General features: G+C 42.5%; 1 protein-coding gene across 1 annotated transcript; it reads right to left on the reverse strand.

Moving 5' to 3' along the window:
- Positions 1–247: 247 nt before the first annotated feature.
- On the reverse strand, positions 248–14,307 carry LOC308284913 (vimentin-like; the record flags this gene model as incomplete). The annotated part of the gene is made up of 10 exons (XM_080725638.1): positions 248–292; positions 399–490; positions 591–634; positions 1,765–1,985; positions 3,965–4,090; positions 6,094–6,258; positions 6,747–6,842; positions 11,991–12,051; positions 13,031–13,233; positions 13,960–14,307. 10 exons carry the CDS (start codon positions 14,305–14,307, stop codon positions 248–250), a joined length of 1,401 nt encoding a protein of 466 aa, XP_080581764.1.
- Positions 14,308–15,597: the final 1,290 nt, after the last annotated feature.

Here is a 15,597-nt window from a genome sequence, read left to right on the forward strand (position 1 = left end):
ACTATTGTGCTAATAATGTTAGAGTTGTCTAAACAGATGTAACAAAGGACAATACTTTGAGCAGAAAAGGAAAGCAAGATACTTTGCTCAACTACAAGCATACCGGATATTCACAAATAAAGGCACTTTTAGAAGCAATTTGCAGTTGGTTCGTGGATGGTTGGTTTGCTCGCTTGCTGGTAGCATCAGGGAAATGCATTTGTCCATTACTGCAGAGAATGGACATTTGGCATCTAAGATGGAGAGATTACTCCATATCGTCGTCATCGTCCTGGGTTGAGTCGTTGATCACCTGGTGAAGGACGAGGAGAGTTAGTGTGATGAGCAGTCGTGTGCCTTCTGGCCTTTAAATTGACAGTCGGAAAATGATTGAGAGACACTTCAAGTTGATTCTATACCTGACCATCCCTGGTCTCAATTGTCTTGATAAGGACCTTCTTGAAGGACGTGCTTTCAACTTGAGGTTTGGAGTCAATCATGGACATGGTTTCTGTGCTCATATGTGACAAGATGGAATGTGACATCATAAAGTGACAATAGACATCCTGACAAAAATGAGTCTTCTCAAGACAAGTGGAAGCCAAGCCTACCTCTCAGGTTTAGAGCAGAGAAATTTGGCAAAGGCGTGGAGATTCTGCAAATGGAAAAGGATATACTGTAAATGAATTCAAGTAGAATACTAAACTATTTAACCACATGAGCCACAGTGTTCATATTTTGGGGCAAACATTCAGTCAAAAATAACAGATCTACAAGCTCACAACACAACACGCCGCGACACAACACACTTTGGGCTTGTAGATCGTCTATTTTTTGCAGAAGAGATCTGGTGTAGACTAGACAGAAAAGAGGAGGAGGCCTACCAGGCCTAGTATAGACCCCTGGGAGGACTCTGTTCAATGAAGTATATTAGGTTTAAGTGGTTTATTGCTGCATATTAGCTTAATTCAATAAACTATGAACACCATTCTGCCATTTAGTCTCAGGGTAGTGGTTTGCTGACATGGTGATCATAAGACCTTCTTGCCAGTGCTATTTTCAATCATATTTATTTTACTTCTATTACATTTTAATACATATCTCTCAAGTCTCAATTAAAGCCAAGAAGAGGGGAAAACATGTTGGTCAATGTTTAACCACTTAAACCCCAGCATCATTGAGGGGAAAGCTTTCCCTGAAAATAGCAGATCGACCAGCTCACATGTCAAGCTGCAACGCGTTGTGAGCTTGTAGATCAGCTATTTTCAGCAAAAGAAAACATACTACCACAGAGCCCTGAGGGACTCCGGTCAACCATATGCTGTGGCTTTTTTTCTTTTTCTTTTCATGTTGAATGTTGCAGAAGCAAAACAATCCACTCTTTGTTTGGCTACTGTAGACTTTTTGATCATTGTAACTATTTTGAGTAACTAAACCAATTGTATGTACGTAGGATAGGCACTTATACAGACCCGGCGGCACGAGGGGGACGGCTGGGGCCGAGCCCCATCACGCAGACCCCCGGCCCCATCAGTGAAACCGGCAAATACTCGAAAACAAAGGCGAAACACTAATTTGCATAGTGGTCGCAACCTTAAGCTCACAGACAGCCCCATTAGCCATTGAGTCCTGCCACCGGCTCTGCACTTATAAGCTTTTAGCTTCAGCCTATTCCTTTTGATCACCTTTAACAGTGTAACTGTTTGCTTTTGTTGATGTATGATTTTATTGATACTGTGAAGATGATCAAATAAACTAACTAACTAACTAACTAACTCTCCCCACCTGCTCTCCTCCCCTTCCAGCAGTTTCCTGTACGTGGCGATCTCGATGTCCAGGGCCATCTTGACGTTGAGGAGGTCTTGGTACTCGCGGAGGTGCCGAGCCATCTCCTCCTTCATGTGGCAGATGTCCTCCTCCAGACGGACCACGCTGTCCTGGTAACCAGACGTCTCCACGGAGGAGTTCTCCTCCAGCTCTGTCAGCTGGCGCTCCAAGGACTCATTCTGGAACCACAGCCAGGGAGACACACACACAGCCACACAGCCACACACACAGCCAGCACAGCCACACACACAGCCAGCACACACACAGAGGCAGTGGTGGAAGACAGGGGCCGAGGGGCGTCACAAGGGGGGGAAAAGTGGGACTGAGTTAATCGGGCCCAAGGTGGAGGGGCCTTAATTATTTTATACTTTAGCTATTGAAAAATAGCAGATCTACAAGCTCACAGCGCGGCACTCGTTGCCACGCTGCGAGCTTGTAGATCTGCTATTTTTGAAAAGTGTGTGCAAATCTTCGAATATATGTATTTTTTTAAGCGAACATTTGTAACTCAAATAGGCCTATTGCTTCCGAGGGGGGGTCCCTGGAACTTAATATTTTGAGATGGGGGGTCCTGGCCCTGGTCCTGGTCCTCATTTTGGGGGTCCTTCACATGAAAAGGTTTGAGCACCACTGACATAGAAACATAGGTTTTTCAACAAAACTTAAAAGGATTTGAAATATTCAAAAACGTCACGATTTTTCAAAAATAGCAGATCTACAAGCTCGCAGCGCAGCACTCTGTGTCACGCTGTGAGCTTGTATATCTGCTATTTTTCAATAGTTAAAGCACAAGCACAATAGTTCTCACACTATGAAGAACATTCATGGGGGCCCGCAGTGAATCCTTGTACCCAGGGCCCAGAATTTGGTGCGACACCCCTGGTGGAAGAAGTACTTGTTTTTTAGTCAAGTAAAAGTATCAATACTGCAAGTACAAGTTTGGTATTCAAAGTTTACTTAAAGGCCCGCTGACGGCCGGGTACACCAAACCTTTTTACGCGTGTCAGTGCATATGCGCGTTTTGGAAAGATCCAATACATATCAATTCATAGTCCACTTGCCAGAATCTGAACCCTGGCATATTGAGTACGTCACCAAGGTTTTATGTTAGAAATGTTGAGTATGGGTTCCCAGCATTTAGAAACTGCCGGATGCTAACTTGCATATGTTGAGCAATTTTCATAATTTGCATAATTCGATTTATTTAGCATAATCCCCCATAATAATGGATAATATGTCAAAAACTGATTGGCTGATTTGAACAATATTGGAGTGGTTTTGGGGGTTATTGAGAATGCTGAATCCATTTCTGACATTTTCTAAATTCAAAATGCCCGTTTTAAACCGGAAATGGCCATATACAACATAAAAATCACACCCGTGTGAACTGAGCGGTGGTTTACCCCCCCCCCCCCCCCCCTTCCCCCCTGTGTGCGTGTGTGTGTGTGTGCCTGGTCTGGCCTGGCCTGAACAACAGCGCCCCTCCCTTAACATGTGTGGTCATAAAAGGTACTGCAGGCCTGCAGGCTACATACACGCACACACACACACGGACGGACGGACGCATACACACACGGCCACGTATAGGAGACGGTGTAACCACCGCTCAAAAAGTATCAAAATCACCCCACTTTAAGTTGGTATAAGGCCATTTCTGGTTTAAAACGGCCAAAAGTAACTAACTAAAGTTTTCAAATAAATATAGTGGAGTAAAATGTGCTTCTGAGATGTGGAGTAGAAGTAAAAAGTATTGAAAACGCTCAATTAAAGTAAAACTACCTCAAAATTGCACTTAAGTACAGTACTTGAATAAATGTACTACTTTCCACCACTGGTACATAGGAACAAATAGGCAAAGTGGTTGTGCAAATTAACGTTGAATAAGAACTGTTCACAAATGTGTTGTATTCAGCTTAAGGGTTGCAAAGGGCCTGACATCTTTTCAGACATTTTCTGAGAAAATTAGACTTTGGGAAACTTATTTGGGGACATTTAACAGGTTCTTAAAGCAATAACAAGAGCCATGACTGATGGGCAAATATGCTGTTTCTAGCATTTAGCCTGTAACTGTATAGCTACCTATCTGGCACCCTCTTGTTGCAGTTGATGTTGAAAATTAATACTACCGTGCAATGGAAGTGTATCTCAGTATACTCACAGTTCCTTTGAGAGCATCCACCTCGCATGAAAGTGACTGCACTTGGCGTCTATATTCACTGGCTTCCTGTTTGGCCAATCTCAAAGCATCATTATTACGGGCAGCAGCTTCAGTGAGATCGGAAAACTGCCAATCAAAGCACAAGACAGAGAAAAGAGAGGGAGGAGATGAGAGAGATGTACCTTAAATCAGTCGTGACTCAGATGTTGAATGGAGGGATAATATTAATAATAATAATTGTGTATCACTTTTCATGACATGAAAGTGCTTTACAGAGCTTTTCTGTAATGCACAAGTGCTTTACAAAAAAGTAAAAGGCTGTTGGATCTTAATAATAATAATAATAATAATAACTCAGATTTATATAGCGCTTTTCTAAGTACCCAAAGACGCTTTACATGGGGGCAAGAGAAAACTAAAAAGTAAAAACAACTTTATTAGATAAAACACCTTAAAACTAAAGGATAAAACCATTAAAAACAATAGAGATCAAAAAGGACAGTGGAGTGAGTTAGCTGGGGTAATTAAAAGGTGCGCTTGTTTTTTGGGGCGATGCAGAGTAAGCGTGAGGCTTTGATGTCCCTGCATGGGAAACAGAGCACTCTGCTCACAGGCTGACAACAAAACATTAGCAGCCACGCTACGGTATGATAGGGCTTGGTTTAGGGTTAGCCGTTAGGGTTAGGTTTAGGTTTAGAGTAAGGGTAAGGGTTAGTAGCCTAATGGGGAGAGTCGGAAACAACGCTACGCATCCGGGGCCTACCAGGAACCTTTGTACTAGAAAACAAGCGCTCCTTTTCAATTTAGCTGCTTTTTCAAACATACTGTAACATACGGTATATAAGTCAGATTTAAATGTCAACTAAAAGCAAGAATAAAGAAATAGGTCTTGAGCTGTGCTTTAAAGCTAACCACAGAGAACTGTCTTGGGTGTAATGGGAGTTTATTCCAAGCCGCCGGCCCGTAGAAGCAGAATGCTACTTCACCGTGTTTTTTTGAGTGGTGCCCCCCACCCTCCATCATAACCCCCCCCCCTCCTCCCTCCCGATGCACACTACCCAGCTCGTATTTTAAGCCATGATTATCATCTCTGGGCCAAGAAAGCACCTGTAGACAACAGAGGAGGGGCCCACAAATTAGATGTGTAATTAATGTATACATTTAATTTTAGTAAATCGTCAATGACCACGCGGCCCAGTTCCCCCAAGGGCCCCTGAGAGCCAAGGCCCCACCGGCCCAATGGTTAATACAGCCCACATCCCGGCACAAAAGCCTCAATGTTTGCTGTCCGGTCAAAAACGTGTCAAAAAAAATCTGTCTGGGCTCAAACTCTGTTGTAAGCCAGGATCCAATTGTCCAAGCTTTGCAGGACATGCTGTGATAGGCTAGTGGGACGCTTGATGAGCTTAACTCATAAATAGCACCCCTCACTTCACACTAGTATTTGAGCGGTGCGCTCACTTCACAATAGATGTGATTTTTGATATGATATGTCATTGTAGCGCCATTTTACCACCTTGAAATCGAAACGGTTAAGAATCACTATACTCAGGGACATGCTGGGCCCCTGATACAGCCCGGGAAAAAGAGTTGGAGAGGCCCTCATTGCACGCTATAGAGAGAGATCTCTCTATAGCGCTGCTGCTACTCAAAGATTTGCTATTTCAGATCATGACAAGTGACAAGCCAGTGGGCCAATTACTGTACATGAGTTATATTTCGTCGCTGTCGGGTGGAAACCTTGTATGTCCAAAACCGTTTGTTTTGTATTTATCATTTTAAAAATGATTTAATCTAGTGAAAACAGCCGATCTACAAGCACACAACGCCTCGCACCGTTGTGTGCTTGTAGATCTGCTGTTTTCACTACTTTTGTGCAACTGCCTTGTATGATGAAGCAGGGCTTTGCTTTGCGAAAAAATGTATCAATTTGAAACTTGGAGATACGAGGTTTCTGCCCGACAGTGATGATTTACTTTGTTGGCCGCCCAGCCCCCAAAATGGAACGAAGGACGACATTTTATTTTTAATCTTTTTCCTAATGAACCGGGAATGAACCGGCCGTTCGGGAGTTGTCCCGCTTTTCCCAATGGCCAGCACATCCCTGACTATACTACACACAGACACACCTTGGACTTGTACCATTCCTCAGACTCCTGGATGTTCTTGGTGGCCAGGCTCTCATACTGTTGACGGACGTCCCGCAGAGCGGAGGTCAGGTCAGGCTTGGCCACGTCCATGTCCACCTGCACATGCAGCTGCTCCTGGATCTGACTGTGCAGCTCCAGCAGCTCCTGCAAGGGCAAAGGTCCATTTATACGTTGTCGCAAGACTGTGTCATTTCTACAATACAGCAGAATTTCAAGTGAAATAATAGTTGACGAGACGCAACATATCACACAGCACTTTCTGACTGCAGCAAGAGAAGGGCTGTATGTGGGCAAGAACTTTGGCCACAGTGTATAAAATATTGTGATGGAACAATTACAATATACTCTTAGTATAGTTTAGTTCTCTTTATCTTGTGTGTGTGTGTGTGTGTGTGTGTGTGTGTGTGTGTGTAAAACTCTGTACAAGGCCAAGATTTGTATTAACAAGCCTTATATGGTACTAAAATATGCTGTGTCTATGAGCATGCTCTGCCTGAAACTGATTTAACCATCCAATATGCTGAGAGACACTGAGACCCATTTGAGACTCTTATTGACTCTTTAATTTGATGTTTTTCCTGCTGTCGGTATGTCATGGCATGTCACTTTGAGGCACCACAAAATATGCTTACCTCTTCATGCAGCTTCTTGAGGAAGTTGATTTCCTCCTGCAGTGACTCTACCCTCCTCTCCAGGTCCAGTCTAGCGAGGGCTGCATGGTCCACATCCTGTGTCATGACATTCATTCTCAATAGGGTGACTTGTGAAGGTGATGTACAGTATATTTATCAGTGTTGTAAAAAGTATTCAAGAATTCAAAATGTACTTGAGTGAAAGTATGAAAGTATTGGCATCAAAATGTACTTTAAGTACCAAAAGTAAAAGTACAAAATGTTTGAAAATAGCTGATCTACAAGCTCACAACGCATCGCATCGCGACGCATTGTGAGCTTGAAGATCGGCTATTTTCAAAAAGCCAAGGGATAAAATAAGGCTAAAGTGGTTAATGTATATATATTTTTATATTATAATTTAGATCTGAAAGTAACTAGTGAATAAAGTTTTCAAATAAATGTAGTGGAGTAAAAGTACAACATTTGGATCCGAGATGTAGTGGAGTAGAGGTAAAAGTATTAGAAATTGGAAATACTCAAGTAGAATACAGGTACCTCAAAGTTGTACATAAGTACAGTACTTAAGTAAATGTACAGTACTTAGCTACTTTACACCACTGATATTCATATTGCACTTGCTGACACAGACAAAAATAACTGCACTCCCATACATGCCAACACAAGACACACACATGCACGCACAGGTCGGCAAGGATACAAGCACATGCACCCAATATAAACCAACAGTTTTTCTTTTTTAAAGTGTTCTCCATTAACTGAGCATCTTTCATTCCACCCTGAGTGATTCGATTAAGGGAGATTGGCAGCATATGAGCTGTCAAGCCACCCGAGTTTAAACCATTTAATTGACTGTGTTTGTGTGTGTGTGTGTGTGTGTGTGTGTGTGTGTGTGTGTGTGTGTGTGTGTGTGTGTGTGTGTGTGTGTGTGTGTGTGTGTGGCTGTGTGTGTGCGTTCATGTGTGTGTGTGTGTGTGTGTGTGTGTGTGTGCCTGCTTGCGTTTGTCTGTGTAAGCAGCCTGTCTACATCTATCTCACACCCCGGCACAACAGCGTGCTTTGTCAGTGCATTGGCTGGTTGGTAATCGAGGTACTGTATCGGCACATGAAGCAACTCTAAATCAAAAAACAAAGTGAGCTATTCAGCACAGTTCCCCAGTGGCGGACAGTAACAAATACATTTACTTGAGTATTGTACTTACTGTAAGCACAGTTTTTGAGTATCTATACTTCACTTATATACCGTAGATAGGGTATATTTTTTACTTTTGTTTGCAAGACACCAAATGTGTCTTTTGGGTCTCAAAAGTTTTGGGAACCCCTGGTCTACCTTTAGCACTATGATAATAATTTGTATGTAAATCAAACTGTTACTATGTCTTCTGGGTGGTAGCTATCTCCATTTTGTTTTGTTGGAGTATGGAGTTGTTCCAATAGTTCGTTGAATGCATGGAGGCTTCACTGTAATTTAAAAATCCTAAACGACACAATTATGAACACAATTGGCCGTATTTGCGGGAGGGAAGCCGGGCACTCTTTGTCGCAGCAGCCACTCCTACAGGCTGGGCACCGGCTTGTCAACTGGGGGTAAACGGTGGGTACTGTATTTTGCCATTATGCACAACGTCCTCCCTGTGGGGGCTCCTCACTGGCAGGTGAACCAAAAAGGGCGGCAGTGACATGACTATAAAGGTTTAAATGTGTGGGGAATTCCTTCAGGAATTGGCCTAACAACTAAAATTGGGAGAAAAGTATTGGAAAACTAGAAGTACTGTTCCTACGAAACAGTGTGGGCTCGCTCGTAAAGAAATAATCTTAAAAAATAACTAAAATAAAAACTCTTAATCATATAAATTGTTGTTTTTCCTTCATTTCTTATGTTTGCCAATGTGACTATATTCTGCTAACTGTCATGTGAAGCTCAACCAATACTCCAGCTAACACCACTCCGAGATATTTTTCTGCACCTCAGTTGCACCTCATTGGCTAAGGGCCCTGCCTTTGTACTGTCTGCCGTGGAATTGGAAATAAATAATGAAGATAACATAGTGTTCTCCCCTTTCAAGCGAGCCCACAATAATTGGCAACTCTAAATGTATATATAATAATAAGGTTAAAAAAGCTGAACTTACAGACTAAAAAATACTCTGCTTTTACATCTGCAATTTGTGGATTTTTTTTTTTTAATTGTGAAAGTGTGAGAACTACTGACAGTACTGATTTAGAAGGTATTTGTAGAATCTGCCTCATGGGTTAAATGTTAGTGTGTAATAGCCCACTTCTACACTCTGAGATAAATGAACACTGGTTATTTCACTGTGCAGTCCCCATGCAGACAGTCACAGTCACATCACTTGTCATCTCGCTCTGATAACCACATTGGGACGACACTGTTGTACTTGTAGCCAGAGCAGTCAGTCGGGCAAAAACGATCTCCCCTTATTGCTGGCCCGATTTAACCCAACAGTCACAACTTGGCCTTTTGTACCAGACGAGGGCTATGGCTCTGTTACAATGCTGTGTTGGATTAGGGTCAGAAGCTGCTGTTGTGTCATCAGGACAGCACATTCCTCTCCCCCTAGCTCATGATGACCCATAATTGGATAAAGGGAACCTAGGAGAGAATCTCTTTCAAAATGTTGCTCCTGCATGGTGACAATTCAGCGGATTCTGAATGTTTGCAAATGTTGTTTTTCACGATATAAATTTCTTGGACCTCACCCTAAAGGGCGAGGTCGCACCATGTCTTGGCCATCTGGCCAAAAGGATTTGGTTCCCCTGGCAACACATGGATCTCCATTATGGCAATAAAAGGGATTTGGTTCCCATGATGACATCACAGTGATGTCAGAGCATGAGACAATCAACAAAAAAGACAAGCGTTACCAAAAGAATCGCCCGTGCGAAGTGAGCGGTGCAAACACTAATGAGGAGGGGGAGTATGATAAACTATGACATCACCGTCAATATATATGTAAGTAATATATATGTCACGGTTTGTTAGAGAAACAGGACGGTCGAGAAACGGAGCACTTGTGGTGCCGCACGGGGCGGAACAAGCGGTCGCCCACAACAACGTCCTCCAGGCGGAGCCACTCGATTGTCCACGACATTGCAAGCGGCGCGAAGGCCAGCGGACCTTGGTCCTGCTCTTCGCCCCCGAGCGCCGCAGGCGCGAGTGGCCGCGAAGAGCGGGCCAGGGCCGCCGCGCGAGTTACGAAGCCGTGGTGAATGCAATCGTTATATTTATGCCCAGGCCGTAAGGCCTGGGCAAGCCCACGATAAACGCTCATAGTAAGCTAATGGCTAAGCTAATGGCTAAGCTAATGGCTAAACACCGCCCAGCTAGGCTAGTAAATAAAGAAAGAGAGTCGCAAACGAGTGACGTCAGCGCCTGCACTAGTGAATGGCTGTCTATGGGCTGTCGTCGCCATCTGGTGGTGATTAGTGTGTGGTGAACACAAAACAAGCGCTCTTACAATGAACGTCCTGAGTTACCTAAACATACTGTAACATATATATATATATATAAGTCATATTTAGATTCTTCGAATGAGAGAAAGGGGAAGACGGAGAAGGAGATCAGCCGGAGAATCGGAGCAGCAGGAGCGGTTTTGCAGTCGCTAAATCGCACTGTTGTGAAGAAAAAAGAGTTGAGCCGGAAAGGCAAAGCTCTCTGTCAACCGAGCAATCTTCGTTCCTACTCTCACCTATGGTCAGGAAGTGTGGGTCATGACCGAAAGTATAAGGTTGCGGGTGCAAGCGGCCGAAATGGGTTTCGGGTTACGGGTGGCTGGTATCTCCCTTAGAGATAGGGTGAGAAGTTCAGTCACCCAAGAGAGACTTGGAGTAGAACCACAGCTTCTACACTTGGAAAGGAGTTCGGGCATCTTTTACGGATGCCCCCCAAGCGCCTCCCTAGGAAGGTCCTCGATGCATGTCCCACTGGGACTGTCTGTGATTGTCTGAGCTCTCCCTATAGGATCAACTAGTTATCACGTACGTATGTCAAAACTCAAAACCAATATATCCATGCTCAAATGCACCCAAGCTAGAAAAATTGCTCAAATGTCCGGTTTGACTGTTGACCACGGCCACAGTGTTTTCTTTATGGCAAAGTTAGAAAAAAAGAAGAAACCTCCCCCCTTGCATGTAGGGCTGTCACGATATGACATTTTACATGACGATTAATTGTCACTCAAATAATTGGCGATTAACGATTTAATTGTGTATTTGTCGTTGATAATTACATTTCTGTTTGGCTTTTAGGCTTTGAAGTTGCATATGGTAGATATGACACATAACCTAAATATACAAATACATTACTGACATATTTGACAACTTACTACTTAAAAAATAACAATGATAGTGGAAATAGCCGATCTACAAGCTCACAACGCGCCGCGACGCGTTGTGAGCTTGTAGATCTGCTATTTCCACTATTTCTGACATTTTTCAACATTCACAATTATGACGATTATGACAAAATAATTGTGATAATGTCAAATAATCACGATTAGACGATTCTGTAATAATTGTGACAGCCCTACTTGCATTATATAGCCAAAGATTTCATTCTCACATCAACCTAGTTTTGGCTGAAACTATGATTGACAAGAAAGCAGGCGACACACTCAAGACAGTTTGAATATCATATGAATATCTGTGTCCTGTCATATATCTGTGTCCTGTCAGATCAATGATAATTATGTCCATTCATATTGTTGGATAGTAGGCCGAACAAATTCAGAAGAATCATCAAAACTAATCTAGAGTTCTAATCAAGCATGGCAAAACAGCTCAAGGCATAGGACAAAAAAGGTTTCAAACCAGTGTCTAAATTAGAATACACAGGGAATCAGGAATTGAAAATGTGAGTGTTTCCGTTTACATCTTCCTGTGGGGTGATGAGACGCTTTATGAATTGTGCTTTCCACAGTAGTGATGGGACGATACGCGATATTATCGTTTTTCGTGTTAAAATACACTCACGATAACATCTCTATAATTGGTAAAAGGTACATATAATATACGTACTTGATACAGTCTTTTTTTTCACTCTCTATCAAATGTCGACGCGTTGTGAGCTTGTAGATCTGCTATTTTTTGGCAAATGTTCCGCCACAGGATAATGGATTTTGATTATCGCGATAATATCATAAATCGTGATTTCTTTTCTCACAGTAATCGTGATATGACATGTTCATATGGTCCCATCCCTATTCCACATTCAATTGTTCATACCTGTCTGAAGCTCTGCATGTTTGCTTCTGCCTCCTCCCGCAAGCCTGTTTCCTCCTGCAGCCTAATGAGCCAAAGAGAGATATTCATATATAGCAGTGGTTCCCAAACCTTTTCAGGCTGCGACCCCCAAAATAATCATATTTTAACCGAGGACCCCCCCCACCCTGACGAAGTCTTGGAGTTGAGGCATATGTTGTATAACACGGTTGTAATGACAGTTGCACCTCAAAAGGACATTTGTCGGTTCTATTGTGAAAATAGCAGATCTACATGCTCACAGTTACAGTTTACAGTTTAGGCATTTAGCAGACGCTTTTAATCCAAAGCGACTTACAATAAGCAGATAACATCACAATAATAAACAAGATAATATGTCAGTACATTATCAACAATATAACAAATGCAAATGGATATCTATCTAGAAAAAAACACAATATAATCAAAGTTCTAAAAACCTAAAAACAAAAACAAATGCTAACTAGCTTCATGTATGGTCAATTTGGTCATTGATCTTTTTCTGTAGTGCTAAGGGTTTAGGTGGAGTCTGAAAAGGTGAGTCTTCAGTCCACGGCGAAAGCTAGTTGGTATATCAGCTATTTTCACAATCGGCTATTTTCACAATTTCTGCCTCTAATATTTGACGATTTGGCCAATGTGAAGTTTTTCATTTTAGAGGTATTAAAAAGTCCTTAAATTTTCACTTTAGAAATGTGCAGATACTCTCTATACACTTAAACTTCATGTTGGTTTGTATACTGTTGAGGCACTGGATGGGGACCCAAATGAATGGCACTTGATGGGGAAACCGTCTGGGTAAGTATGATTTAGCCTACTGAATTCATGATTTACTGAATTTCCCCCGTGGGATAATAAAGGTATCTATCTATCTATCTATTACTATAATCCATTTTTTGTTTTAGGATTGCGACAAAAAACAAAAAATATTATTGAACTCAAGTCTCCATGGTGTGAGTAAAAAATAGAAAAAATGTCATTTTGGGGTGAACCACTCCTTTAAGATTTAAGGATAAAACCGATACTTGTCTTTCAGAGTGTCGATGTCATCAATGAGGTTGTCCCGGTGCACCTCCACCCGTGCCTTCTCGTTGGTGAGCAGGTCCACCTGGCGCCTCAGCTCGCGCATCTCCTCCTCGTAGAGGTCCCCGATGCGGGACGTGCCTTTCCCCCGCAGCTGCTCCAGCTCAGCCCCAAGGATTTTGTTCTGCTGCTCCAGGAAGCGCACCTTTTCCAGTGGTGGAGAAAGTACTATTTTCTTTTTTCTTTTTTACTTCAAGTAAAAGTATCAATAATGCAATTGATTGATTGAAGACTTTATTAGAAGTTTGCATAGGAAAAGGTACAGTTTCATGACGGTACAGTTCACTGGTACAAGGTCTACTAAAAGGAGATCCATGAAAAGACTAAGCTTATTTCCACTGGAAACCATTGAAGTATCTCATATAACAATGTAGAAATATATAGCCTACTCATGTTAGTAAAAGTCCAGAATTCACTTCACTTATAAGTAGGCCGACTTAGATATTTTACAGTAGGCCTACACCACTGGTTACCGGTAAAGTCGCCGGAAAGAAACTCGCTGAGATTTTTATTATTTCATTTGTTTTACTGAGAATAAGGTTAGACCTAACTTTATGATTTAATATGCATATCTTTCTGAGGTTAAGGTTGTGAATAAGGTTAGGTTTAACTGGTTTAACCATAGTTTACAGAGGATATTAAGGATGAAAAAATGGAAAATAACAAATAAGCCTTGCCTTAACGAGTTTACTATTAGTTGACCTTGTACCACTGTACTGTCATGAAACTGTACCTTTTCCTATCCAAAACTTCTAATAAATACCTCAATCAATCAATCAATCAATCAATCAATCAATCAAAAGGCATAAACCGTATCAGCCCGGGCGAGTTTCTTTCCGGCGACTTTTCTGCTATTCACACCACCACTGACCTTCTCGATGTAGCTGGCGAAGCGGTCGTTGAGGGACTGCATCTGCACCTTCTCGTTGGTGCGGTTGGTCTTGAACTCGGTGTTGATCGCGTCGGACAGGGAGAAGTCCAGCGTGTCCGAGGACAGCCGGGGCATGGCCGCGGCGCTGCGCGCCCGCTGCGTCTTGGTCGCGTAGACGGTCGGCGCGGAGGAGAGACCGAAGGAGACCCGGGATGCCGATGAGGAGGAGGCGCGCATCGGACTCGAGAACTGGCGGCTCGAGTAAGCGGACCGGTTCACTTGTTGTCTTTCCACCCCGCTGAACATCTTTCTGTACGAAGACTGCTGCGTTCCTGCTTTGAAAGACATCTCGTCAGTCAGAGAGTAGTTTGGTTTGTTGTACTAGTTTAGATAAGATTGATGTCGTCCTCCTCGGGTTCCGTCCAGCTCTTGTTGCCCCACACACCACCAGTAGACCTATCCGTGGAGCGAGCCCCTGGTCCAAGAAATGTCGCTTTCACGGGACGAGACGACCTGTTATTTATAGCCCCCCCCCCTGCAAATGACTAGGGCACAGATAGCTTGAGTGACACCACGAGATCCTATCAAATGGTGGGATTGGATACATCACTTTTTTTTACCCTCCCATCTTTGAATGTATTTATTCGTTTCCAACAAATCCCAGTGGTTCTTAAACTTTTTTTAGGACCCCCAAATTAGGGTAGGCCTATTTGGCTGCAGACCCCCATCTGAAAATGGCAGGCAGGGACCATGCAGGGACAAATCTTGAATGGAGGTAGGCCTATATTCAAAAATGTTCACATTCTTTCAAGATTCTTTGAAAATAGCCAATTATAAAATAAGGTCAATGTGTGTGTGTGTGTGTGTGTGTGTGTGTGTGTGTGTGTGTGTGTGTGTGTGTGTGTGTGTGTGTGTGCGTGCGTGCGTGCGTGCGTGCGTGCGTGCGTGTGTGTGTGTGTGTTTTTATGATTTTGATGCTATATTAATTCACTCATTTAGCCGGGGACTCACAGGATATAGAACCCCCTCAAGGACCCTTGGGGTCCCTGCCTGAGGCCCACTTTGAGAACCACTGGCCTATATAAGGGCTGTCTTAATTCAATTAAATTAAATGAAGACAGCCCAATTCCTGTCTTAATTCATTTAAGACAGCAATTGTGTAACCACAAGGTAGGATGCATGTGCTGTTGTGTGCACACATTTGTGGTTGATTGGATGTAATATATTCATGATATGCTGTCTAAAAATAGGTCTCTCCAACACATTTTGTAAGATAATTTAAAGAAAATATACAGAATATCAAAAAGCAATTTGATCATGTTTGGTGACAATTGGTTAAAAAAATTAACCTCTTTCTGTAACTATAATAACATCATCATAATAGTTATAGTTAATCTTATCTGTCACTGTACATTATATATTTGAAATAGGTCCTATATCTTCTGCATTTACCCATCCTAACTATTAGGAGCAGTGGTAAATAGTGACATGTGCACTCTCTATATGGATCAAATAGCTTTTGGTTCTGGGGCCCTACTTTGGCCCTTGGAAGACAATTATAGTCAGTCTGAAGGGAATATGAAAAAAAGGCACGATACATGTTTATCTAATGTCTGTAAAGAGCAATTATCAACAATT

The sequence above is a fragment of the Nannobrachium achirus genome (genome assembly GCF_963921795.1).
Source record: "Nannobrachium achirus genome assembly, chromosome: 5".
NCBI classification, from domain to species: domain Eukaryota; kingdom Metazoa; phylum Chordata; class Actinopteri; order Myctophiformes; family Myctophidae; genus Nannobrachium; species Nannobrachium achirus.